Below are 27,844 nucleotides of genomic sequence, written 5' to 3' on the forward strand. Positions count from 1 at the left end.
ACCTACAGTATCTGCTGAAGGAAGAGATTGTCTGCACTTTCTCCTACCCCCTTTTGGACTCAAATTTCTGCTAAATCCACCAGGCAGCATTCAGAAATACAAAGTTCCGACAACTTGTTTGAAAACTGGCGGCTGCACAGGGAAGAAAGCGCAGCACAGTGCTCTCTGGCACGCAGCAGCAGGACGAGTCCTGCCCGCCGGCACACGGGAGGCGGCCAGGGCAGCCGCTGCCCCCCATCCTCCGGCGCTGGCAGGTGCCCAGGAGCGGGGGCCGCGGGCTGCCCACCTACAGAAAGCAGCGATTGTTATCTCACAGAAGAAAATACTTTCCATATGCTGGTACTTCTGAGCTCCCATTGCGATCGGTGGTTGGTTAGGTATTAATAGCCTCTCTGTTTGGCTGACAGATCAAAACAACAACAACAAAAAAAAAACATCGGGGTTTTGTTCAGCAGCTTCTCACAGCTCAGCGGAGAAACCTGAGGCACACAGGTCTCGGGGAACCCGTGGGGATGCTTGGGGCTTTCGTGCCTCTCCAGCCGTGAGCACGAACCTTTAGCGCTCGTTCGTGCTCTTTTAACCCACGCTCCGGCACGGCCAGGGCCGCTGCAGGCCTGCCCTGACGGGCCGCTCCTCTCCGGCCAGCAACGCCCGCACCGGGCCCCTGCCAGCCGCGCTCCGCGGGGGCCGCGGCCTCAAGATGGCGGGCGCGGCGCTACGCACCCTGGGACATGTAGTCCGCGCGCCCCCTGCCGGGAGGCGGGTTGCTGCCGAACCTGGGCCGCCCCCCCTCTCCGAGGGCCGCGGAGTGCCGGCCGGGCCCGCTCCTCCCACTCCTGCTCCCGCAGGGCAAGGCCTGGCGCGGCCGTGAGACCCTCCCCCGGCGGCGGGGCGGGGCGGGGCGGGGCGAGGAGAGGCCCGCGAGCCGGGGCGGGGGTCGAGGGAATGCGGGGCGGGCTGGGCCGGCCCGGGGGAGGGCTGTGGAGCCCGGAGGAGGGGCTCGGCCGCCCGGCCCGCCCTATATAGGGGGCCGAGCAAGCAAGATGCTCACTGCCAGTAGTGGGGCCGAGGGTGTGCGGGGACGGGGAGGCGGCGGGTGGGCAGCGCCGTGTCTCGGTTCGTTCCTTGGTGTGCGTGGCTGAGGCGGGGCAGCGAGCGGCGCGGAGAGCGGGAGCCCGGGTGGCGCGACCCGCGGGAGCGGAGCCTCCCTCCCCGCAACCGGAGGTCCCGGGCAGGGGCGGCCCCAGGTGGGGGAGCTGGGCGGCCAAGAGGAGCCGCCTCCGCCGCAGGGAGGCTCAGCGCCGGCGGCGTCCGTCCCTTCGGGTTCCGCGGGCGGCCGTGCCGGGACGTGCGGGTCCGTCGTCCCGTGTCCTCCCCCCAACCCCGGCGGCGCCGGGGTCCGGCAGCATGAACATCCTGCTGGAGCTCTTCGTGGTGACCTTCAGAGTGCTGTGGGCTTTCGTGCTGGCCGCGGCCAAGTGGCTGGTGCGGCCCAAGGAGAAGAGCGTGGCGGGGCAGGTGTGCCTGATCACCGGGGCGGGCAGCGGCCTGGGCCGCCTCTTCGCCCTGGAGTTTGCCCGGCGCCGGGCGCTGCTGGTGCTGTGGGACATCAACACGCAGAGCAACGAGGAGACGGCGGGCATGGTGCGCCACATCTACCGGGAGATGGCCGAGGCGGCCGCCGCTCCCCGAGGTAAGCGGCGACCTGCCGAGCCGCGCTCCCCCGGGGCCCCGCCGCTGCCCCTCCGCCTCTCACCTGCCCCGGCCAGGGAAAAGTCAGCCGAGGCTGCGGGAACCGACCCTCTCCGGCTCGGAGCTGCTCTCACCTGCAGCGGTGAGAGCGGCTCCGGGCTGGAGACCGCTGGGCGCGGGGATGTCAAACCCCCCGTCGTTGCCGGTGCGAGCCGGGCCGGCCTTGTGCCTGCACCCCGCGGTGGGGGGCGGAAAGGGGGGGACCGACTTCGTGTAACCTCGGACCCCAACAGCACCTTTAAAACCTGCAGCTTTTAGTTTCAAGCGCTTTGGCAGTGATAGTAAATAGACGAGTCCTTGTGTACTGTGGTGACACCAAAGTAAATAGAAGTTTTACTGTAATAGAAATGTGTTTGCTGTTTCCACTCGACTACTTGTTTGAATGTCAAAATACAAGTAAGAACTTTTTTTTTTCCCCCCCTCTGTTGTCTTCTCTGTGTTCCATTCTGTAGTAGCTGGAGATGGAGAAAAAGAGGCGCTGCCTCACTGCAACTTGCAGGTTTACACATACACGTGTGATGTGGGCAAAAGAGAAAATGTCTACTTGACAGCTGAGAGGGTCCGCAAGGAGGTTGGCGAGGTGTCTGTCCTGGTTAACAATGCTGGTGTGGTCTCCGGGCACCATCTTCTGGAGTGTCCTGATGAGCTTATTGAGAGAACCATGATGGTCAACTGTCACGCACACTTCTGGGTAACTATAAACTCCTTTCTGCTGCCCTTTTTTGTTCAGTTAATTTGGGGAAATTAACTGCTGTTGCTTAACTCCTGTCTCCTTCAGTTTTGCACTTGCCTCCCTTTCATTTGCAAGCTCACTACTTTGTGGGTTTCTTATTTTTAACTTACTGTTCAGTTTAACAGGAATGGTGGGTATTAAAATTATTAACAAATCAACTATGTCCTCCTAGAATCCAGAGTTCTGAATCTTATGCCCTTTTCTGTAGCCCTGGATATGAAATCCTTTGCAAGCATAACCTCTGAATTTGCTTAAAGGTTGTTACTGTTAATGAATGACTTCTCAGCCTTCCTCCCACAGTCTTATGCCAGCGTGTTAGCAGCTTTAAGATGCTGTTTTAATGATAGTTAAAATAGCAAACTGGCACAACTCTGGAAAAAAATACTTATAAAACCCCTGCTGGAAATGTTGCTTGAATTGCCTTGGAGGCAAATTGTTCCTTTTGAAGGCTGGGAGGAAAGGCGAAAAAGATCTCTCAAGAAATCAAGCCAAGAACACTTTTTCAGGAATCCTGTGTATTTGTCCTCATAGCTTTCTCTGAGGGCTGCCAGTAGAAGTATGAAAATCTTTAATATGGTTTCCAGGGTGGTATTGTCTCCATGACTAGTAGATGCTAATCAAGGAGAACAAGCTATGTGATCTTGCTCTTTTTGTCTGTCTAAACCTTCTTTTCCTGTGTGTTTTATTTTTAAACCTACAGTAGTGTGAAGTTACATAAATTGGAGTGCCGAAGGAGGGCATGATGCACACTCGGGTTAGCATTAGCTGTCAGACTGAGCCCATTGTTGGTATTAAAACTGTTCTTTGGTCCTTCAAATAAGATTATGAAATACACTTGCATAACAATCAAAGGATTAAGCAATCTGAAATATACTTCAACTTAAGCCTTCTTTGGCTGGTTTTACCTTTTCATAATAAAACTTTGTGAAATGCCTCATCTTCAAAACTTAGAAGGCCCTCCCAAACTTAACTTTTTTAACATGGGAGTGAAATGCTGTTTCATAACCCTAAAGGAGCCCCTTCAAATCTGCACTGTGAAACACTTAATGGCAGAGCAGTCTTTTTCCAATGTATTGTAAAGCTTGCAGAGAGAGTGCTTGAACTGCAGTGCGTATGAGATAGTGTGTTTAGAAACTCTTTTAAACTCTGGAAGTATGTTTTAAGGCAATTTGAAAAGTTCTGAGAAAGCTCTCATGACTTCTTACAACTAAGAGCTCTGCATGTTCCCCTTCATAAATGTTAAATTGATGCTTAAGCAGAGATGTGCACTAGATTTAATGGCTGTTATTGATGTGGTTTAAATGCCGAATTGACAAAGTTTCCAAGAACTGTAAATTATGACATCACCATGAATTAAAATATGGGAGGATCCTAAATTCTCCAGCTGTTCTTCCTTCAGGCCTAAGTCATACACTTATTTATAACATTGTTTCAGAGACCTTTTTAAAGCACCCTCTGTGTGTTGTTCTGAGTCTCTTACAGTAATAGAAAATTAAACTTAGGATCTAGTATTGCTATGATTTGGTTTCTATAGCAGTTTAATCTCTAAATGTTAGTGTGAAGTGACTCTCTTTAGTTTTATATATACTACAAGAAGGTACAGTTAGATCTGAACTGTGGAACTCAAGATCTTAGCTTACGCTTCTAAGGAGCAGTCAACACCCTTTATATTTAATTGAGGATCTGTTCATATGTACACTTCCTGCAGATTCTGTGTCCTGCTTTGCTTTCCCTTTTATTTTTTGCTGTTGGCAAAGCTTTTTTCCTTGACTTCCACTTCATGATCCCAGAAAAGGCTGGCTTGACCAACAGTGGGTGGACTTCTGTTAGAAGTAATAGTACTTAATTCATAAGATATCATTTGAATCAGCTGATTTGAAGCCAACTTTTTTGATGCAAGTCAATGCTGACTTAAATAGAACAATGTGTCTAGATGTGTGAAGTCTTATACAGCTAGTCTTTTCCATGTCAGCTAAACTGGTGGTCCAAAAGCAAAGCTAATACTCTGGAGCATTATGTAGGCTTTTAACTATTCTTGGAGGGTGTTTTGTCCAAAAAGCTGTAAATGTATTTTATAAAGACATGGATCTTCCATGTAATATTGCTTCAGTAGTTAACTGTCTGTACTTTCTGGGTTTCTGTTTTTTGGGGGTTTTTTTTGTTTTTGTTTTTGTTTTTTTGTTTGTTTGTTTTTTTTAATGTGACAGGGAAAATTCTTCCTTACCTCTTGGTCATTAATCAAGCCTCAGCGTGCTTCTATATAAAAACCTAAAATGGAACTCCAGAACCATCCCTTTGAAACATCTGAAATAAGATTGATTGCGTGCTTGCTGTGCAGAATGCAGGTGATCTGAGCTTGCTTTATGTTAGCAGCTATGATCTGAAAGCTGCCCAACTTCTGCAGTAGGCAGTGACATGAAATTCTGTCACTGGTTTGCTGTTGTGACTCCAACTGGGCTGTGTACCATATCACAAACTGGCAGTCAAGAGAGCCTTAGCAGCATGCCACAGCCTAAACAGATGCTTTCCATTTTGCTGACATTCATGATTTGTATAATCCTTCCTATGAGTGTTCTACATAAACATGTCACCACTGCATCATGTAGCAATTTCCACAGCATAAAATCCACTGCAGTATTAAAAACCTGTTATTTCATGCTGTGATAACTTCAATGCTTCTGATATTGAAAACACAGGGACAAAATCCATTCCTCATTTGAAACATGCCAGCTCTGGTTTGCTATAATTTGCAGATGCATAAAACTGTAGCAGGAGTGTAACACTATCTTTCCTGCCAGTCTGTTGCAAGAATAATAACTTACTTGGCTGCACTTGTCAATTACTGGAACTGAACTTCTGCAGACAAGGAAATTTTCTTCCTGTGATATGTCAGGATTCAGATTTGAAAAATGTTAAATCACAGTATAAGATAAATCTGTTGCTTAATCAGTTTTAAGCAAATACAGGAATAACATTTTTTTTCTTTCTTGTGGTTTTACAATAAATCTTAAGGGAAGTATCGCAGTACTGTGTTTTTTAGATCGTGGAACTGTCTTTAATAAAACTGCTGTGCAAACTCTTATTTCAGGACAATTGGAGATTCTTGTACCTTAATCTAACCTTTTTATCTGTAAGAATAATGCTATTGCTAGATAGGTAGATATTAATATCGAACATCAGCATAGTACCTGGGAAATCCTTGTAGATTTGGTCATTGAATGGGACTCAATGGGACAGGGCAATGACCAAGGTCCATGAAGTTCTGTGACATGAAGGTCCTTCTGTCCTTCCGTATTCAGCTCTGAGAGAACAGCGATCAGCGTTTCCCTGTGGATCTTCCAAAACTTTCAGCTTAAAGCTTTCCTCCTAGAGGAGTTCTCTTCAACTTGCCAAAAGGGGGAAGCAAAAGCATTCAGCTCCAGCTCTGTCATGATTAAAAAAAAAAAAAAAAATCCATGTACTGAGAGACTAGGGCCCAGACTTTGAAGATTTGTACTGCTGTCTTAACTGGAGTAGTAATGTTAATTCACTTACAAACTACTTGATTTTTTTTTAAGTTATGCAGGTATATTTTTCTTTGTAGGAATTGAACAAATCTTTTAGGTGACCTGACAGATAAATACTGAGTAAAGAGGGAAATACTACTCAAGTAATTAAGGCATTCATAAATAATCTAAAAATTCTAAAACTGAAGTGTGCCTTGGGAAGAAAGTTAATACAGAGTTACTAAATCAAATACCTGTTTATGCAGCTGCTCTAGCTGTCAGTCTAATTAGACTGACAGGATTGCTAAACCCCTGGAAAATAAGTGGTTATAATTACCTGTATTGTATCAATACTTATGTATTGTTATTCTAGTCTCTTTGAGATCCCTGGTGTTAAATAAAGCTCACTTATGCCTGTAGTTTGAGTTTAAATATGGAGTTATTGCACTTAGTGTGCACGCTGAATCTTCTACAGGAAAAAAAAGACAGCTTAAGTTATGTTATTTGAAACTATACCAGGCTGTCTTTTGTGTCCCGTTGGCATAGCAGTTTGATTTTTGTCTTCATCTCTAGGATTTTAGTGTCCAAGATCAAATATAGATGGAGTATTCCACTGGCAGGCCAGCGAGCTATATTTATCATTTTGAATGAGTGGAATTAGCTGCCTTAATTGATTTGTTTGTATTGTTTTATTTCATTATAATGTATCCCAAGATGCGTAAGTTTACTTGTAAAGTTTAATCTACAAGTTCTTGGCTTTTTCTTTGAAAAATGAGTTGGATCAAGTTCAAGCAAAACATGTGCATGTGATCCAAAAGCATCGTCAAAACTAACTCTTCCGTTGCAAAGTTATTCCAACTACATGCCACCAGTAAATTAGCCTGGACAGCACATGTTTCGTATACTGTGGTAGCATGCTGGGCAGGGAATATGAAGCAAAAAGCAGGCAGACTTTTAGCTATGGAAATAGTCGTATCAGTCGTACTTAAAACTTCCAAGTGCTTCAGTATGGTTCTGCAGTTCATATATTCTTGGGTTTATTTCTCAAGAAAATAGAGGGAATCTACCAGTTGAGGAAATACTGTATTCTGAATGCATGCTCTAGAAAACTGCACTTTCCCATTTTGTAGAGATGTACTTAGCACAAGCTGTAGAAAATAAATGGATGTATATATTTTTCTGAAGCTTGGGTGGGCACAAGACTACTGCCTCAGAGCTTTTCTCACAGATTTGTTTTATGATCTACCAGGAGCTTATCTAGTGTTGTATCAAGCACAGTTGTCACCTGCATGCAATCTTCTAATTTTGTAACCTGTATCTTGCAATCTGTATGTATCTGTAATCTAGCCTTGTAATCATGTTTTAGTTGGAGTGATAACTGTAAAAAAAAAAGAAGTCTTTTATTGAAAATTTTAAATTTTCTTATCCTTTTGGGAGGAAAAAAAAAAAAGAAAAAAAACAAACCAACAACCAAAAAACTCCAAATCATTTAGTTAGGTACCTAGATGTCTACCCTTTGCCTGTAGAAGGGATCTTGCATCAGTTTCAGAGTAGACATGACAGGCTAAAACTGACTCTTCAAACAATGTATTCATCTGAAGAGTCTGTAAACAAAATTAAGCATGTCAGGATGGAGTGGTAGGTAGGTCTTAGTTTTGTGCAAAAAAAAAAAAAAAAAAAACAACCCTTCATTTGTAGGAATCGTATGAATTCAAGCACCCATAACTGGGATTCCAGAGTGCTGCCCACCAAACTGTAGCTGTTCCACAAGTTACTCACTCAGCTGTAGTCTTTGAAGTCTATTCAGGCTGTTCAGACATGGTTCCTATTGCCTACTGTATCCTGTTGATAAACAAGAATTACATATCAAGGAGTGTGAACAAAACGGCTTATATCTCTATTGACTTGTTTGATTAGCACCGCTTCCATCAGGGCAGTGGGAAGTGTATCAAAGATTCTTTGAACATGTTGCTTACAAGACCAACTTTCTTACATGTACTTTGTGTGCTAGATCATCTTCCTTGCATGGTGGAGAACACTGACCTCTTGTTAAAACATCAGCTGAATTCATATGTTTGCCTTCCTTCTCTTTAATGACATGAAGTATTTGATTTTCATCCTAGTCAATTAACTGAAAAAAAAATATTCAGAAAATTTACCTTGAACTGCTTCAGTTACGCCTGCACCTGTACTTTTGCCTCAGGCATACTTTGGAAATGAATTTGCTGCATCATTTGAAAGGTGCATGGAACTTGGACTCTCAAATGACAGAAAACAGAGATTCTCAGATCAAGACCCATGGATTGTTTGTTGCCTGTAGATCGGTGCCTAACACGGTAACATAAAATGTGATTAGCCAGTTACTTCTGTACACTAAACCATCTGAAGCTTGAAGAGATTAGGTGAAAACGGTAATATATTTCACAGGAAAGCAATATGAAAGTTCCATAAGGAAAGGGAAAGTTGTCCTTAAGAGAACATGCCAAGATTTCTCAAACTACTTGAAACATATTTGAAGTATTAATTAATTATTAGTGGCTTGCAATTCTACAGCCTTCTAAAATAAAGCTGGAGTTGCAGCAGAGCTTGCAGAGGTAAGGCACGTGGGATAATCTCCTATGACTTTTTCTGAGGGTCAGAGACTTGTCGGCAATCCCTATGAGTGCTTTCAGAATCGCTAATCTACTCTGAAGGAACGGGCCTGGATGAGCGATCAGAGTGATGATTAAATTCCTGCTTCTTAGGGAATGAGGTAGATCGGATCAGCTTATTCAGCAAAAACTTTTGCACTGGCTTTGGTCTGATGTTGTGGTGTTACTTGTGAAAGATTTGGGGCAAGAGGAAAACCTTCAAATGAAATGATAGTCTTTGCCGGGTTGGTGCCTAACCTCTCTTAGAAGTGGAGAGAGTGGGTCTTCACTGTTTCAGTGAAATACTTGATCTGAAAGATTATATGTATGCCTTTCCTGTCCTGTGGAGGTTAGCAAAGCAGCAGAGCTTAAAGTTCTAGATACTTTCTATTTACAAGTAACATCTGCTTTTATTTTATGGAAAGCAGCTAAGTTAATGAGATCTTATTATGTTATTACCTTTCTGTAATAACCAAGTGACTCTAGCACACTTCTAGAAGACAGGGATGTTCATGTGCGCAGCTGTGGAGAAAAGCAATCCTAATTATGATGTGGCTAAGTGTCCTGCTAACCCAGCGTTTACATCACTGCCTAAGACTTGTCTTAACTGATCTGTGTGGGTGAGCGGTCCTTTCCTGTAGCTCTCGGTGTCATCAATTACTCTGACTAGACAGGTTGAGGAAAGATGAATGTTGTGTTTTCTAGCACCATCCCTGCCACTTTAGCACTGCACTTTTTAAACCTTTTCTACTTTTATCTTTATCAGCTGTGAAGTATTATTCTTTCCCAGTGCTTCTCATGCTTTGATTTCTCTTCTGGGGTTGTTGTATTTTTTTTGGTTTTTTTTTTTTGGGGGGGGGGGCGGTTTGTTATGTGTCTCTTCTCCTAAACCTTTCCACAGTCCTCGCTATGTAAAAGCCAGAGCATCACTCTTCCGATAAACCTTGCTCCCTGACCTTTGGGGTTTTCTGGCTATTCACACTGATGGTAAAACTGAGTTATTGATACCCGCCTGTCTTTTGTGAAATATAGTAGAGGTCTTTCTGCAAAGGTAAACTGAAGCTGATTTATGTGCAGTGCTATATTCTTTTACCTGTGGTCTTAGGCTTCTTAGTCTGTTAAAAAAAAAGACACTCTTTCAAAATATTGTTACAGTGTAGACAAGTAGGCATAGACTAGTAGAATCTCAATTTCTGAGGTTTTAGTTTGTAATAAGATATGTCACAAAGCAGGGAAAGATTTACATCTGTGCTTACACTTCTAAATGAACACTTTGTTCTTGTAAATAATTATATTAGTATAATGATTTATACACCAGTCAAATTAACACTTGACGCGAGTGAGTTATCACAACTGGAGTGGGAGGGCATGGTAGGCCAAGGAATGCCGGGAACAGCTGCAGAGCCGAGGTGGCTGCCTTGGTGTGAGCCTTTTGAAATTCAAGTTTGTTTGGCTGTTGAATTCTGCACCTAAATGTGCCCTGGTGCTGGTCACTTCTGCCATCTGTTTGAACTTGTGTGACAGCTTCTTGAGGACTCCTCTTTTGGTGTTGGTTTGGAAATGCGCTTGAGTGTATGCTTAAAAGTAACTTGTCCAAAATTTCTGTTGACTTAGGATGAACCTTCAAGGCAGCTTAGTGGTTGCAAGCTGGCACGTGAGACCGCCCCTTCAATCTGCATCCTACCTTGCCATAATTTTGATAGTAATTTGATCCTTGAGTGACCAGTCCAGCTCACTAACCTGTCTGGAGGGCAGGGAGGAAAGCCATTTCTTTTCTTGGCTATGTTGATTAGTCTTTCTGTTTAGAGACTAGAATCACCTCATCAACATTTCAGACTTGCATTACCTGGTGTGTATGGGGTGTGTGTTGGGAAAAGGGTGAGGAGGAACAGGATAAAACCACATAGCTCTGAACAGGACCTCTGTGTCTGTCTAATGAAGCTTCATTCTTGGAGAGATTTTCTGGAATAGAATTTACAGGCTGTAAATAGTTAAGGAGCCATAAAAGGTTCCTATAGCAAATCCACCACTGGCATAACAGTCTGAGTATAACAACTGGACTTCTAAAGAGATTGCAGTATTTTAATTACGCACTATTAAAAATGCATAGATAAGGGTAAGTTAGTTTTCTGAACACATAAAATAATGTTGTGTTAACAGTACTAGCGTATTTGCCTTGCACAGAAAATATAATGGCTGTTGTGTACCATTGAGAGCAATGATCTCTGTGCCTACTGCACTCTTTGCCTTCTCTGGAAATCAGTTGTACTAACGCTGTTTGAATGTGGAAAAACAGGCCAGAGCCATGTTTCAGCTTGTGGGGAACAAGCATAGTTTCCACAGGCAGGCAAAGGAAGGACCTCTTCTCTCTGTCTTTGAAAATTCACTCTCAAGAAAGTGAGTAGTTTGCTGGTGCTTGGTTATAATGCTTGTGCAAGTAGAATCTTTGAAAATTGTAGGAGGCGCTGTTTTAGTCACTGTATTAGCTGGGGGGTTTTTTGTCATTTTAGCCTTTGTTGACTTATGAAGCAAAAGTTTACCTGCTAAGACTATTTATTTTCTGCAGACCCTTTTTTTTTGGGAGCGTGGGAAGAAGTATAAAGCAGGAACACCTTCTGTTTTTTAAAAACCTCTGATCTCCATGCATTGTAAAAATGTTACTTCTCACTCATTGAGTTACTTCATAAGCAGTTGGAGTCTTCTAGGGTCTTACTGTTTCCTCAACAAACTTTGAAGCTAGATTTCCATTCAACTAAAATATTTTTCCATTTCCACTAAGTAAGGCTGCTGTGTGAAAAGGGAAGCTTTCCTTCTAATCTTGTTCCTCTTGTGAGATACTCGGTTATGGCATAATCACTTTCCTATTTATAAAGTAGTTGATTCAAAACAATGGCGTAGCGACTGAGTTCTGGAGGATGAGTAAAGTGACTCAGCTTTCATCTGCATACAAGTATTATAGTAATTGCAGTGCTATGGAGGCACTGACCTTAAGGTACTTATAAAATGTAAGACATTCTTTTTCTGGTTAGCCACTTCTTGAAAAGTCTCTTACCTAAATTCTAAAGAATGAATGATGACTTCATTTTTTCCGTATGTAGTTCTGACAGTACTGTTCTCTAGTAATTTTTTTGGAAATACTCAGACTAAAATTCCAAGTTTTGCTAAATATTCCAGAGGATGACTAAGCTTATGGCAAGCTGGATAAAAATGTGTATTTAAAAGTTGGATTGTGTTCTTGTTCACTGAACAGAATATTCTGAGCTCTTATCTAATAGTTGTTCTAAAATGAATTTGTTATGTGGATTTTTCACTGAGTCATAGGGGCATGTTTTCATTTTTGTCAAGATTATCAAATAGCTGGCAATAAATAACTGCTCTCCAAATGGTTAGACATTTGCTGCAAACTTGTGCTAATGAAGGTGAGGGACTAATGTGTTTGTTACACTAATGTCAACATAGCTCTGAAACACTACAAATCCTTTGACGCGGCCATTTGTCAGTATATAAACAAAGTAGAATTTCTAGTCACTTGACTTCAACAGGTCTTAAACCAGCTGTTGTGGAAAGGAGTAGCCAAGTGTTAACTTCTTATATCACTTGACCAGCAAACTCTAAAGTAAATTCAAATTCAACATTTGAATAAATGCAAGTTAGGTCTTCTTTTTTGGCAGATCTGCCTGTGGAAGAATATGAAGTTGGTGGTGCTACCTACTGGGATTGTAAGTTAAGTTCCTGAATTTGCAGGAATATAGCTGGGCTGTCACAGCCGTGTTGGAGCTCTACGTTAGTCTTGGGTGTATGGAAAGCTCAAATACTGACCTGGTAGATCTTAGTAGAAGGATTCATTTTCTTTAAAATGTGTGTTACATTGCTGCTGCCAACCGTGTAATACTTGTTTTAAATTGAATAGTAATTGTGGTTTGGTAGCTATGATAATCTGAGAGTATAATGAGATTAATATTTGTAGAGAATAAATATCAACTTGTCTAATAAGATGCCTTTGGGTGGAAGGGAAGAGGTCAGCTTTTGAGCATGAATACATTGAAAGCTTCAGTTCTCATGCTTGGTTATTCCTTAAATTTGTGCTGGCTGGAGAAGTCTGCACGGATACATTTGTTCCCAAGTTCCACTTCAGTCTAGACTTCTATGTTGCTTATTTTGCAGCGTAAGGCAGACTAAACACATAGCTAGGCCTCCCAGAGCCCTCTTACTATGCCATCTTACCTACTACTAATCCTTCTCAGCTTTTAGATTAGTTTGGCATTTGAAATCCACAAAAAACCCCATCATTGACAACTTATATTCTGCACTTCTACACTGCTTAAGCAGAGATAGTCTTTCTCCCTGTTCACTGCTAGGTGTCGAGAATCTAATATTCTAAACTCTGTCCAAGCCTTAAAAACTATTAAAATTCAAAGCAGACAGAATTGTCTATGAGGGCTCAGAATACCCCTAAGAAGCTGGCAAGAGAGTGTAGTTACTGGAGAGCATCTAATAGCCCAGGAGGCCTCATTAGTTTTTGAAGACAGTATGGTATGTATGTGTTCTGAATTCAGCTGAAAATATGTTAATTCCACAATAAATTCATCTAGGTGCTCTGCACTGCTTCATTAGACCCTCTCTCAGGCTGAAAGGACTTGAGACCAAAGGAGAAGGAGAAATGGAAGTAGTACAGACACTGTTTCAGATAGCAGGATAATTTATTACAGGCAAGAGCCCCCATAGGGGAGATACGGGAGAGAGATGGCAGGGGAATTAGCATCCTTTCCAGTTAGTTAAGATTCTGTGTTGATAAACTTGCAGTTAACATAGAGACAAAGAGTGAAAGGTCTCTGCTGGCTTGTGAACTTCTTCCTCTGTGAGAGGAAGAGGAATGGGCTGTTGAGCAGGGAGTTCATATACTTGACTTAAGTGGAGAATCACAGAATGGTTGAGGTGGGAAGGGACTTCTAGAGGCCATCAGGACCAACCCTCCTGCTCTAGTAGGGCTACATAGAGATAGTGGTCCAGGTCCATGTCCAGGCGGCTTTTGAATAGCTCCAAGCGTGGAGATTTCCACAGCCTCTCCGGGCAACCTGTGAGAAGGTGCTTCATTATTAATAGCCATATGAAATCAAAGATTTGCAAAAACTGGAGGGAAGAGGTCTAAATATGCAATCAGTGATTTAAACAATGATATATACTGCTGCGTCTATATGAAGCGGTTATACATCACCAAAGTGATATCTGCAGGTACAGGTGCAAGTAGACAAGTTGGTGTGCATGTATGGTAGTATGCCATTAAAGGCAGCTAGATATTTCCACAGAAATGGTTGGTGGCATATAGTCATTAGCGAGATCAGACACTTTACAGGACAGGCCTGGCATCTGAAGGTGGAAATAAATTTAAAAGCATGTAAATCTAAAATCTCTTTCCTCTTAGGAAGCAAGTTCTCAGGAGCAGAAAGATGAAGGCTGCATACCAGTAACATAAAGGCTCTAACTTCCGCTCGCTAGTATGGAGATAATAAGGGTAGTTCAGCTTGAACACTTGAACTTCTTCATGTTCAGAAAGCATATAAAATAGTGGTCTCTAAACAGGAATGAAATGTTCTTAAGGAGAAATCAGGGCCACCTTTGGCTGTTATATGTTATACCCTGCCCTCAGTAAAGGTGCACTCAAAATCTAGAGTGATGCAATGGTGGGGAATGCAGAAAAGCTTTATGTAAGGCAACTGGGAGTTTGATAAGCAGCAGAACACCATAAACCATTAGGTAATGATACTTTTTCCATCTTGACTTTCAAGAAGAAAGTTTCTGAAGCAGGAATTGTATTATTTAGGTAGCGTTCTTGAGTACTTAACCTACACTTCAGACGAGAGGGAGAACAAAGCTGTTTTCTACTCCAGCCTTAGTTGCCGGTTTCGGTGTAAGATCACAGGAAATGAAGCCCTTAAAAGAAAGCAGAGGGTGAGACAATGTAGTGACATGATAAGGCAACAGTAACAAAAGTTTCTGTTGCAATGTCCTTCCCTAAGCACTTTTCACATCCCTCTCTCTGTAGACACAACTCTTTTTCAGCTAAGCCATGCTAACAAACTATACAAAAGGCAATTTAGCTAGGCAGTGTTCGGTCGCCCTAGGCATGGCATAATTAGTTCTAGTAGTAAAGAGTGGAAATCAATGATTAATGTTTGAAAGATAACTAGTGGTATTAGTTTCCTGCGTTTTTTTTTTTTAATAGCATTACTTATCTTATCTTTACTGTCTACCCATAGTAAACAGCTTTGTGGCTCTAAGTTCTGATTAAGGAAACTACTTAATTCAGTTTCAGCTTTGTTCTGATATACTCAACGTGAGTTGACTCCATGCAAGAGGAACCACTATAATAACTGAACCGTTCACAGGAAACAGTGGTAACTATTGGTGCTGAAAATTGAATAAATTTTGTAACTGGACCCTAAACACCACAAATGTTAAACAAGGTAGTAATGTAAATATGGACTGTAGCATACTTGCTCTTTAGCAAATGGCATGACAGATGTTTGTTACTGCTAACAAACCCGGTTACAAACTTCAGTATATAAGGTTTAACCTAGTTTTGTACAACTTTGATGCTTCTCAGCTGGTTAAGTATGTCACTTGAGAGGCAGGGGACTTTACATGTATGGATCAGTCATGAAGGTGGAGAAAACAGGAACATTAATTACTAACATGAATTAATGAATTAAAAACCAAACAAGTGATGCAAGTAATAGTTTATGTTTTTACTAAGCTAAGACTTCATGTACTTCAAAGCAGTATTTCATGCAGAGTTGGAGAGAGGAAAAAAGATGCTTATTTCTCTGTAAATCAAACACAGTTTTAAATTAACTGATGTTACTTTTCATTGTGACTTGATTCTTCAGATTTTTTACTTTATTTTGTTACCTTCACCTCTTTGGCTGGGTAGATCTTATCTGTAGTTTCACTCTGTCTGCAAATGTGAGATATCCAAAGTATTGGGAGGTGTGTGTGTGGCTTGGTTCCTTGTTACTTCTCATCGTTATAGACTCCTGTTTAAGTCTATCTTATTCTTTCATGAGCTTCTGGTTGCAAGGCAACTGTAACATTATTACTGTGCATGTATGTTAAGCATTAACCACTGTTGCAGTTCAATATTAAAGGAATCCCCATGGCCCCAAAACAGTGGGTTTTTATGTGAAGGACAAATAAAGCTTTAGTGAGAAATTGAATGTTGTGTTGCCTGCCAGGAGCTAAATAACTAAGGGACTCCTTTTGAAATGAAATATTGGAAGGTCTAGCTTTTTTGTTTTGAACATAGGGCCTGTTCAAGGCACACTTGAGGGCAATCCTTGAATAATTTCCTGCCATGCTTTTAATACAGCTGTCTATGGAAGCTTAGTTTGAGGACGTCACATGAATCTCCTGATCCTTTTTGCTCTGAAAGGATCTGGGTAGATCCATCAACAATCTAGAGAAATCTGTGACTTTCTTTTTTTAGTTCATTACTTTAGGAAGACTGGGTAAGTCTGGCCTATTTTTCATTATAATTTCTTGAGAACAGAAACTCAAAAATAGAACTAATTTCCACAGCTATTTAAATATTTACCTAGACAATGGCTAATTATCCAGAAGGGGCCCAGCACTTCTTGAAGACAGTCAGCAGAGATGTCTGAGCTTCTTTAAGGCACAGCTTTGGTCCCTTATGTTAGCAAGGTCAACAGTAGTTGCAGACTTGTGTCTACCTTCTGTATTTAGCCTGTTACTGGAAGAGCCATGTCCTTTGTACTGTGCGGTCTCTCTAGTGTTCAACTCAGTACTTGGTATTTTCATGTAGTCTTAACACAGTTACTAGTATTACTCTAACCTTTCAGAGATGCTTGTATAGTGGAAATTAAGAAAGATGTGGAGATAATATGGGAAAAATAATTGAGATGATAGTGCAAATGACAAGTAATTACTCTCAGTTCTCATTGGAACCAAATAAGGAGCTAAAAGGAAAATAAATGGTTAAATCAAGGCTTGTAACTGCATGCTGTGGTGCATGAGAAGGCATTTTTGATATTATAGCCTCTAACTTGACTAAATTCTCCTTTGAGAGTTACACAGTTCTAGGGTATACTTTCAAGGCCTCTTCTGAAATGATTTGGCGATGGCTTTCACTGTAATCCTGTAAGTGAAGTTTTACCCTGTGTTTATAAAATGTATTTAAAGTGGTTATCTTCTGAAATAAGCTGGGTTGTATGGCTGTAGCTGAAAATAACTTCAATCAATTTACTGATAAGCTTGCCGTGGGGTTTTTCTGCCTTTCAGGCACCTCTCTTTCCTTTTTAACATACAGTAGCGCATTAGTGCTGTACTACCCAGTTTGGACAAACCTACTTTGAGGCAAGGCTGCCACAGCCTGTCTGCAGAAGAGTTAGAGGTGCTGTTTTGGCAGACCTTTGTGCATTGCTTCTTGGTTACTGGAATGGAAAGAGAAATTGAGACACTTGTAAATCTCTGGATTTTGTTCCATGGTGGAGTCAGCAGCCACATGCTGTCCTGTGCGGGAGCAGGGAACCTGCAGTGTGTCCTGCTGTGGTCTGTGAAGAAGAATGGGAAGAAAAGAAGACTGAACATTCATGCTGAGGGGGAGAGAGGGTATAACGTGTATTTTAGACAAAACTTTGAACAACATTTTCTTGTCACCAACTCCATTGCTCCATAATAGTAGTTATAGGATTGGCTAACACACATGGCAGCAGTCTTTTACAATCTCTGGGTACTTAGTTCCCAGAGTCATCTGGATGAGTCCTTTTGCTTCTTGAGCATGGCTGAATAGTGTTTAACATGAAGACGAAACAGAACACTTGCCCAAATGTTGCACCCATTTGCACTGTTATACAGCCGTCCTGGCAGTCAGGGATAGCTGTGGCTTGGGAGGAAATATCTTCCCTGTTATACCAGTACACCACTGTTGTGGATAACTCTAGTGATGTCAAAACTTGTGTGTTTTCATCGGCCCCAGAAAAATAATGATACTCCATCCTCCTTACCTGAGGGGGCTGTGTGGAAAATGGGCATAAAGAAATTTCTGCCTTAAAGCAAAGTGGTTTGTTTATGCCATCAAAATAGTTTAAAGGGACTGTTGAACATTGATGGAAGGCAAAAGTATGAAAAAAAATACTGTATTGAAAAAATAGAAACTTAAAGGACCTTACTTGTTGGTACCTGCTTTATTTCTTTGATATAAAGACAACTCTCTAAATATGAGGTAGCACATACTTTTCCACTTCAGTGTGCTTTCTGCATTCAGCATCCATTGTCTTGAGCTTCATACAGCTAACATTGTTTTCTGTGGATGCTTTATTCTACTTTAAGAATAATTAATCCAAAATTTAATTAAAAAAATCACTTTCCCAAACACAGTATTTCTTCATATTCTCATTTGCTGTATTTAGACTAATTTGTCTTGACATTGCAGCTGTGCTGTTCTTTGTGTTGCACAATCTTTTGAGTTTTGTTTCATTAAGAATGGAACTAAAGAATTTGGGGAAGGGGAGGGAAGAAGTGCTAGACTGTTAGAAGTTAATTTGCCGTAAACCAGAATGTTGAGAACAGATTATGAAAGCTATGAAGTGCTTGTTCAGTTTCACACTTGTGAAAAATAAGTCATTAAAGCTGTGTACACATGAAATAGATGTTTGGGTACAGCTACTGGGAATAGTTTGTTCTTACTGGTATATTCAGAAGCATAGAAGAAAAACCTTAGATGATTAGGAATTGATCTCTAGGGCCCAGAAAACTTAAAGATTAAACTAGCTTGAAAAATTATCTGTAGTCCCTGTTCAGAACAGCTTCATATGTTCTATCTATCCTACCTAGTTGCTGTACCTAAACTATACTGCATATTAGAAAACATGTTTGTACCATGATTTTGGAGTTTTAAATTTTTTTTTTCTAAAAATAAAAAAAAAAAAAGAAAGGAAGAAAAAGCTAATTCTGAGTGAAGAGGATTCTTAACTTAAATTTCTTGATGTTGAACACTATATGTCTTCTCTGATTCCTCACCCTGATTCAACCCAACACAATTCCTTTCATCCACTATATTCTACTTACTGGTTTCTCCTCAGTGTTTAAAAGTGTGTTATGTTTTTCATTAATAAAAGACTCAGCTCTGACTTTAGGTACTTAAATGTTTTGGTTAAATGTCTTCCTCTGCAGCTGTGAGAGGTAAAACTGAAACCTAAAGGATCAAACCAGAAGGCAGATAGTTTGATTAAATCACTTGAGTTGATTTGAATTATTTTGGGGGCCTGGTTCGTGACCTCTAATGTCATGGACAATACCACATGTCTTGCTTGGTATCTTCTAATACTTTTTTTTTTATGGAGGATTAGCGTGTCCATGCATCACCTCGGAAAGACTAATGTGGCCTGTGCTACCTGTTCAGATAAACTCCAGATGGGAAGGCCACCCAGAAGGCATCTTGCCCCTGAACCAGTTAAACTCTTAACTAGTTTCTCAGCAACACAACAAGCACGCAGAAGACTTCAGGTCTGGTAGGCAGATGTAGCTGAAGCAAAAAGAAACTAGAAACAAGAAACTAGGTTGGTCTGGTTTGTGTAACAAGCAGAAAAACTGGGGACCAGAGTATGGAGGAAGCTGCTTTGATCAAGGAAGTGGGCTGTGCCAGAAGCTCAGTAAGAACACTGATTTATTTGGGGATTGCTTATATCACGAAAGAGAATAACTTCACTTTGGGATTGTTTTTCCCAGCAAGGGAAGGCTGGGAGGAGCAGTGGGCAAGCCTTTACTCTGAGACTGGAAATGCGTCCCCCCATAGGGTGTGTCTGCCTCTAACAGTGCTTGTTTTCAAGTACTGACTCCCAGCTGTAGCAGATGGCTGGAGGATGGCAGCAACTGAGATTACTTTCTCTGTCATCCATTTAGCTGAGATGTTGATACTTGACTGCTAAGTTTTGTCCATATGATAGTTGTGCTATCTTTATAGACTGCCTCAACTTCAGATTTTAAATGGATTTGTGGGATAATGTCCCGTGACAAAGTACAGGGATCTGCTATGAACAAGCTGTTTCAGAACACTGAGGTCTCACGCAAAGACTTCCATGAATTGCTAATCGTCTGCAGAGCAGAGTAGCTGTTTTTTTTTCTTATGTGGCCGTAAATGGCCTTTTAAGAGGTGACTTACATGAGGTGACTGCAGTTCTGCTGCTGGTAGTTGTTTGGTCTGCACTTGAATTGCTGAAGACATCACCCAAAAGTGTCCTTAATAGGGTTTATTTGTCATGTGCCAATTTCCTCTTGAGTGGAAAAGGTTACTTCAGCTACAAGTTCTGAAAACTTAGTCTTTGTAATCTTTATACTTCCAAAGAGTGTCACATGGTCAAGATTGGGCTTTCTGAAGTTTACTGCTCTGCAGTTGCTCTGGTTATTTCCCATGTCTATATATATACTTGTGAAAATTCTCCTCTTCTTCAGCCATAGATAAATACAGACATTTATGGACACCTAGTTATAGTTCATCATACTCAAAACAAAACAATATTACAGTAAAGCTGATATAAAAGCCAGTCCAGCTAAGCTTGGTGCTCTTGCCTGTTGTTTATATCTTGGAAGAAAACACTGATTCATGCCTTGAAAGTAGTAGGAAAAAAAAATAATTATTACTAGTTCTTACCATTCTTTCTCTCCCCCAAGACAAACTCCAAGGCGAATGCCTCTTCGTTTCTTTAGTTGCTGTGGTTTTCAGCCAGAGCTTCAGTCTGCATTATCAAGCTTTCTGGCAATGTGAGGTGGCAATCAGTCATTCTGATGTGATGTGGACAGATAACTGAGATGTAAGTGGAAACTGCTGATGGAGCTGACTAATGCTCCAGAGGGGAGTAAATTGTTAGCAGGACTGAGTTGGGAGCATGGATCTCTTGCAGGGATGGTGTGAGGGATCAGAGCTAACATACGCACCATCAGTGTTGGGGTGTGTAAGGCAGGCTGCAGATAAACAATACACTGTAAAACTTCAGTGCCATCCAAGTGAAGCCTCTTACCTTTTCAGGCGGCGCTGCCCTGTGATGACTGGGCTTGGTTGCTATGCAACATGGGAAGAGAGGCTGAAACTTTGTGTGCCTGGCACAGATTAGTTCAACAGAGAACTAAATTCTTTTCCAAGGCTCTATATAAGAGGTTTAGAGATCCCTGCCATGAGGAAAGAAACAAATGCAAGGCAGCTTGCTCTCAGATTATTTTTTATAATTAGCTTTGTTATGCAGTTATGACAGAATCTACGAGTTGTATGAATCAAGAGTAGAAAAGGCAAGGAGTCAGGAGGTCTGTTAATCTTCTATCATCTGCCAGCTGTCCAGTGAAAACACTCTTTTGTGTGGTGTTAGGAGGTCTGGATTAGTCATTTAACACCTGCAGGCAAAAATTGTACAAGAACATGTGAAAATCATTAGAGCAAAACTGTCCTGACGTCTGTGATTGGAAAATGCAGACAGCATAAGAATGGAATTAGATGGATTCAGCTGTAGCTTGCACGTCTTTTTAAGAATGCAGCTGACACGACTCAGACCAACAGTTAAGCAAGTAGCAAATACTTAAGGGGCATTGCAAGCTCTGAGTTTGTATCCAAATTACATGGGAAGACCAGGTTTCTGGGACGATTCAGCATTCGTGGTATTGAGTGAATTAGAATAGAATAATAGCTCTGTCATGAACAGATTTATATATTAACTAGGCATGTTTGATTAAAAAGCATTGTCTGAAGTTCTTTGGCAATTTAAAAGTGATCTCATATAGTACACTGACACCATTTTACTATTTTATTGATTTTTTTTTTAGCATATATGGTGCTCTGCTTAATACTTATTTAAAAAGGGAAAGTGTTGAGTCAGCTTCAGAAAACAGATATGACAAAGGAAGCAAAGCATAAAAAATGGATGTTAAAATCAAAGTTTCATCTTGAGACTTGCTTTTGTTTTATTTTATTTGTTTTGTTTTGTTTTGAAATTTAAAATAAAGAATTGATAATAGAAATTTATATCTTGTCTTTTTAGTTAGAGCAATGTTTATGGATGCTAATAAAGAAGGAAAGTATTTTAGACTAGTTTATGGTACTTTATATGTAAAAAGTAACATCAGCAAAAGTTCTACCTCCAGCATTTCTTTTAATGTTAAATGCTGAAGATGATAAGTTAATTGGATAAAACCAACCATATCTAACTTCCAAAACATGCTGTCAATAATTAGAACTGATAATCGTCACTGGTCTTAACACAGATGTGCTGGATGGCATAATTAAACACTTTGCATTCCTTTTTCTGTCTTAAAAAAAAAATGTGACTTCCATTTTAGGGTCAAATTATCTCCTTCTGATAACTAGTCTCTTGCAGAAAAATAAACATGTCTGAGCTCAATTGATCCTTTAACCTCAGGACTTCTGGAGATATAATCCTTGCTGCCTTGCTGTCTGAATTCACAAACAAGCTGTTGATTTTCTGTTGGCATTTTTGACAAACTCAGAAGTTCAAAACCTGTACGGTGATCTTACTTCTAAATTCTTGATAATAAGCTGAGATAGAGGTTTTGAACATGTATCACTAATGTAGTATGTTAATGGTGTTGGTTTTTTTGTTTGTTTGTTTGGTTTTTTTGTTTTTGTTGTTGTTGTGTTTTGTTTTTTTTCTTTGTAGACCACTAAAGCATTCCTTCCCAAGATGCTGGAAATGAATCACGGACACATTGTGACAGTTGCAAGTTCCTTGGGGTTGTTCAGTACTGCTGGAGTAGAGGTTTGTTATAATCAACAATAAATTTGGCACTTCTTGCTTAGGATAAGCTTTTTTTTCTATTATCAGCTAGAGAAAACAAAGTCAAATCTTCAAAGATAGTTGGAAGCTATGGTGCTGAGTACCATATCAACACATGACTCCCTGTGAATGGGATTTGCAGGACTCAGCCATCATATTCACCTACTTTGCAGGTGGACTTGCCACTTAGAGTGAAAGCCTAGGATGGTTAAGTATTTCAGAATGCTAAATGATCTTTGAATTACCTGGAAAATTTAGGAACCTTAAACGTGCCCACGTACCTTACTCCTGTCAAGATCTTCAGTGCTGAGCCTGAAGCCAAAGGCAAGGATTTTCAAAAGTAGTGCTTTCTGTTTCCTGTTTCTGTGAGGAAATGGCTGCCAGCCTTCCTTCCAGAGTGTGTGTCTCACCTGCTTTACTAGGCTCCCGGTTATAGGCATTAGGTTGCCTAGATGCTAGTAGCTGTTTCAGAGCACATCAGTTTGTGAGACTTGTTTGGTACATAAAACTAGGTAAGGATTAGAGCCTATTATCTTGCTTGTGGGGTCATTAGCACAAACGCAAGTGTGAACAAAAAGCATTCAGTTAGGGAAAATGAATTAATGTGTCTAATGGAATAATGTTCATATTACCCCATAAGCACAGGCTTCTCTGCATATAGGTAAGGCTCAATCCAGGACCTTAAGCTGCAGTGTTTCATAACAGAAATGAACAAAGCTAGTGTAACTTAAGGCTTTTTAGAGTATTTACTGTCTTGAGAAAACTACAAAGAATTTCTCAGACTGTGGGTGTGACCACCAGCAGAGGTGAACACATCCAACAGAAAACTCAAATGCTACTGCTATTATTTTTTAATGTTCCTGAACTTAGTATTTTTATGAGAGATACAAGCTATATCCTCTTAAGAAAAGTAAATAATATATTCAAATCTCCATTATATCTTCTGTTGAAACTAACCTTAAAAATAAAACATTTATGATTTTTACACCTATGCCCTGCTAACTCTCCAAGCATTTTCAAGTCTGACCCAAGGTAGTATTAGATATCTCAGTCCTTTGTTGTAACATTTAATATTAAGGAAACTGGTAATTGGAGTAACTTGCCTTGTGGGCCTGCCTGATTCAAAGACTTGAATCCAAGGTGGTATCCTCCTACCTTCAGATTTCCTGCTTTCATGATTCTGTGCTAATTGCCTCAAAAGTAAGGTGATAAATGAGTTCATGTGATGCTCTATTCAGTAAGTGTCTTTTGTTATTGCTTTGAAAATCTGTGCAGAATCACTTCAGATATGCTTGGCTTTGAACATGATTCGTATCTGTCCCGTTTAAGTTGCCCTTTTTTTGCCTTGTTCATTGCCAACGTAGGATTATTGCGCCAGCAAATTTGGAGCTGTAGGTTTCCATGAGTCTTTGAGCCATGAATTGAAGGCTGCTGAAAAGGACGGAATCAAAACAACTTTAGTCTGCCCTTATCTTGTAGATACAGGAATGTTCAGAGGGTGTAGGATCAGGTGAGTAAAATTCTTCTTCTGCCCTGTGTTTGTGGTGTTATAAAAGTACTTGAAGGTACCTAAACTGCTATCATAAAAATATTGAAATAAGTATTATCTCTGTTTTAATATAAGTTAGTGTGATCTGTAATCCTGACTCAAAAAAAAGGGATTTTCTGAATGCAGTATCTTCTGTCCTTTTGTACTTAGTCAATATGAGTTTTGAGCTATAGTCTTTTTAACTGAACAGTGACTATAAAAAAACAGAAGTCTTTATCCTTGCTTAGGCATTCCAAAGAAAATAAGTTAATCAACTTTTCACTGAGGTCTGTGGTCCTTTGTGTATCTTATTAATCTGTCTTAAATATTTCAGAAAAGAAATTGAGCCTTTCCTTCCGCCCTTGAAACCAGAATACTGTGTGAAGCAGGCTATGAGAGCTATCCTCACAGACCAGCCAATGATCTGCACACCTCGCCTCATGTATATGGTCACCTTCATGAAAAGGTAAGAGCTGAAATGCCAGTTCATTTGCAGTACGATCTGCAGAATACTAGTAAAATAAATGAGCATATAAATGGATATAAACACTTTCCCACGCACCTGGGCCGTAGGTGCTGTTTTATTAGCAATTCAGAAGTCTCCTTCTTGGCTTGCATGAGTGTAGATTGCTTGCTTGAGAAGTTCCATAAAACTGAGATCCAGTGTATTATGTATCCTTGTTTTATCCTTCTAGTATCTTCCATTCTTCTTAGATTCCTGTTTTCTTTACAGCAGGCTTTTCTTTCCATTGTTTGGGTTCCTCTTTAGGAATGGGGCATGAGACAGCTTCCAGCAAAGGAACCTCTAGCTGTTTGTCTTCAGAACCAGTGTGTAGGAGGCCCTTCCTGAAGATTCTCTAGGACTTGCACAGATATGGTAGATAAAGTGAAAATCTGCACCTTCAGAACCAGTTTTCAGAGCCTAAGTTTGGAGGAAAGACTATTTAAAGGAATTACCTTCTTTGGTCCTGTCTGTTGCACCACAGGTTTTAGTCGGAAACTCTGTTTAATCTGTAACCAGGCTGACATTTCAATGATGCAGGGTAATACAGCATTTGGCTCAATTCCACTGATGCAACATCACTTGCATTCTGGTTTATAGAGAACAGCTTCACAGATGTTTGTGGTTTTTTTTTTTTTTTTTTTTAAATCTGTAGTGTGTGGAAGGAACCTTTAAAATATAGCATTATCTTTTTTTCCCTCTGCAAGGGATGGTTGAAGCTCAGAACCGTGGTAATTTTTGTTCCACTTGCAAGGCAGTGAATCTCCTCTGCCTCAAGTCTTTTGTGGTGGACAGGATCACCAAAGACTAGAGGAGCCTTCAATGCTCACCTGTTTCCTGGAAGAGAGTGTGTGTGTGTCTCTTCTACCAACAAATCAAGGCCACTGTCAGCATCTTTAAGAACTAGCTTCTTCAACCAGAAGCTCAGAGGGTGTTTCAGTGCTCTCAGCACAAGCAGTGCCTTATGCAGCAACAGTCACATCAAAGGCTCTTTGGGTTGTCCTGTGTTCAACACTTTAGCTTCTAAGAGGGAGATCAAAGCTTCTGTGTAAGCCATGCCCCAGGCAGCAGCACTCAGATCAAAGGCCCTCCAGTGGCTACTGCACAAGCATACTACTGGCAACGAGGACACCTGTACCAGTGACATCTACTTCTCAGTGCTTCAGTGGTCATTGCTCCTGACGGCTAGATTCTGTGCATTGCTTTCCATGGAATGAGTGTCCGCCACTGTTTCCAGGGACTGAGGAAATCCTGGCTTAGTCCTTCACTAGAGCCCCTGAGTACTATACCTGAAATAAAAGTCGTATTTTGTGGATGTGGGAAGAAGGGGAGGGTCTGTAGTCACGTATTCATCACATAGTTACCCCTTGGAATTTTATCTGGAGAGGGAAAAAGGAAATTGCTCTTTGCTTCAGACCTCTCTTTTTAAGGATGGATGATTGAGTTTAGAATATAAGTCAAGGTTGTTAGACGTCTGATGATCAAAGAATGGTGTTAACTAACACTAATCCGACATTAAAGAGTATCTTAAGTGTCTTATGACCTCTGCTGATGTGGCTTTGAACAGATGCTTTGCTTTTAGTAGGCCTTCCGTGATTCCCTTGCCCCCTCTCCCCTTTAAAACAAGCTATCGCACTGCTTGTGAAGAAGCAGCACGAAATCTGGTCTAAGATGGAGGCATGTGGATAAGTAGCTTCTTCCTCCTTTCTGTGTAGTTGGGACTCTAGAATTTCAATTTTCTGTGTAAATATCCCTGTGAAATAAAAATCCTTGAAGTCTGTTAGGAAGCCTCTTCAACAGCTATTACATTGCTTTTAAGGAGCCCAAGTACATAGTGTAAGCAAAGGTTTTGTTTTACGCTGTCTTCTAACAGTTTTCTAACCTCTTTTTCACAGTATTCTGCCCTTTGAAGCAGTTGTATGCATGTACCGATTTTTGGGAGCAGACAAGTGTATGTACCCTTTCATCGCTCAAAGGAAACAGGCTACAAACAACAATGAAGCAAAAAATGGAATTTAACAGTGTTTTGGATGGACTAAAATTTAGAGGTGAATGCGATAATGTAACATGACTGAATTGCAAAGTGCACTTGCATCTAACGGATGCAAATGTCAACATCTTACTGTGGCATTCTCTTGGGTCCTAAACCTGTGTATTGAACTCTAAAAATCAATGGTTTTTTATATACTGTAAATAAAACTGACTAGAGTACTTGGAAAATGTGATAGGTAAGCAAAGTGAATTTACAATGTAGCTGCCACCATTGTCCTTTAGAATATCACTGTATGTACAGTAAACTAGTCATACTACTTCTTGTAGAGATGCACTGTGTGATCTCTCTTCCTCAGCCTGCCAAGGTTTATAGGAGCTGTCTCCAACTAGAAGATGCAATGTTTCAGAAATTGTTTGTCTTTCCCAATGTTATTTGGAAAGGGGAGGAAGGGAAATCTTAAGATTGAAGCTACTGCTCATGACCTTTTAGCAAATTCAAGGACAGTTTCTGAATGCCTCTCTTCACTTGTTCACTCAAGCTCTCTAAAGGACACATGGCCAAATTGTGGTGTAATTCTCTTGTAGCAATTTTATGTGTTCTATTTAAACAAAGATAAAAAGAAATTTGTAAATCTCTGCCAATTCAAAGGCAAGTGAATGTCTCAAATACTCTCAGAGCAAACTTGTACTGGGCATCTGGTTTTCTAGGAATGCAGTCAGTGATTTAAACTGACTTTTTTCAAGTCACTTAATTTGAAATATGCTCTGTTCTGTTTCCCCTCTATATGTCAGAGTCCAATCTAATATTATGGGCTATATGTTTCTTTTCTTCCTCCTCGTTCTTGCTTCTGACAGAGTTCTCCCACCCCCCGAGGAAGCTGTTGTATTAAATTTCTGTAACTGGACTTGTGCCTAAAAGACAAAGCAACTCAGCTGAGATACAAACTGTTTATGTAAGTGCTGGTCATATGCCAATTATTAGCAAAGGAAAAATAGAATAACGCCTGATGCAACTCTACATACGGAATATGGAAGGGTGTAAAGATTTTTTTTGAGTTGTACTCACATTGTAGAACAGCAGATGACGTTTTTACAGTATTTTTTGTAAAGCGAACAATTTTGTGCCTTGAATAATTTGGTAATCTGTATTAGTGAAGCATTGTAAAAGTGAACTTCTACCTCTGTATCTTAATGTATACCATCCACTTGTAAACTACTATCGGACAATTTGTGATTACTTTTTTAGAATGTCTTGTTAAATAGTGACCAATGCCTGTGGTTATTAAAGTGAGCCACCTTTTCCTTAAAACAGTGATTGCAATGCTTCCTTGAAAGACTAAACTAGTGCAAACTACTTGTGCTTGTTCCATAGCTCTTTAGTATCAACACAGTTCAAATATTTATTGCTCTGTTCCTGGATCCACTTTGT

At 40.7% G+C, this 27,844-nt stretch overlaps 1 protein-coding gene across 1 annotated transcript; it reads left to right on the plus strand.

Annotated features, from left to right (window-relative positions):
• Positions 1–1,122: 1,122 nt before the first annotated feature.
• On the plus strand, positions 1,123–27,634 carry RDH10 (retinol dehydrogenase 10). The gene is made up of 6 exons (XM_086740931.1): positions 1,123–1,693; positions 2,205–2,443; positions 22,277–22,375; positions 23,758–23,903; positions 24,256–24,387; positions 26,319–27,634. Exons 1-6 carry the CDS (start codon positions 1,408–1,410, stop codon positions 26,440–26,442), a joined length of 1,026 nt encoding a protein of 341 aa, XP_086597057.1. The 5' UTR covers positions 1,123–1,407; the 3' UTR covers positions 26,443–27,634.
• Positions 27,635–27,844: the final 210 nt, after the last annotated feature.

Source organism: Chlamydotis macqueenii, chromosome 2 (genome assembly GCF_036417535.1).
Source record: "Chlamydotis macqueenii isolate bChlMac1 chromosome 2, bChlMac1.mat, whole genome shotgun sequence".
In the NCBI taxonomy this organism is placed as follows: domain Eukaryota; kingdom Metazoa; phylum Chordata; class Aves; order Otidiformes; family Otididae; genus Chlamydotis; species Chlamydotis macqueenii.

Excerpts from the sequence above, each read along its gene's own strand:
- RDH10 (XM_086740931.1), top strand. The coding sequence starts at position 1,408 with ATGAACATCCTGCTGGAGCTCTTCGTGGTGACCTTCAGAGTGCTGTGG. Across the intron at positions 2,444-22,276 it reads ACTGTCACGCACACTTCTGG|ACCACTAAAGCATTCCTTCC; the intron begins GTAACTATAAAC and ends TTTTCTTTGTAG. Across the intron at positions 23,904-24,255 it reads TTCAGAGGGTGTAGGATCAG|AAAAGAAATTGAGCCTTTCC; the intron begins GTGAGTAAAATT and ends TAAATATTTCAG.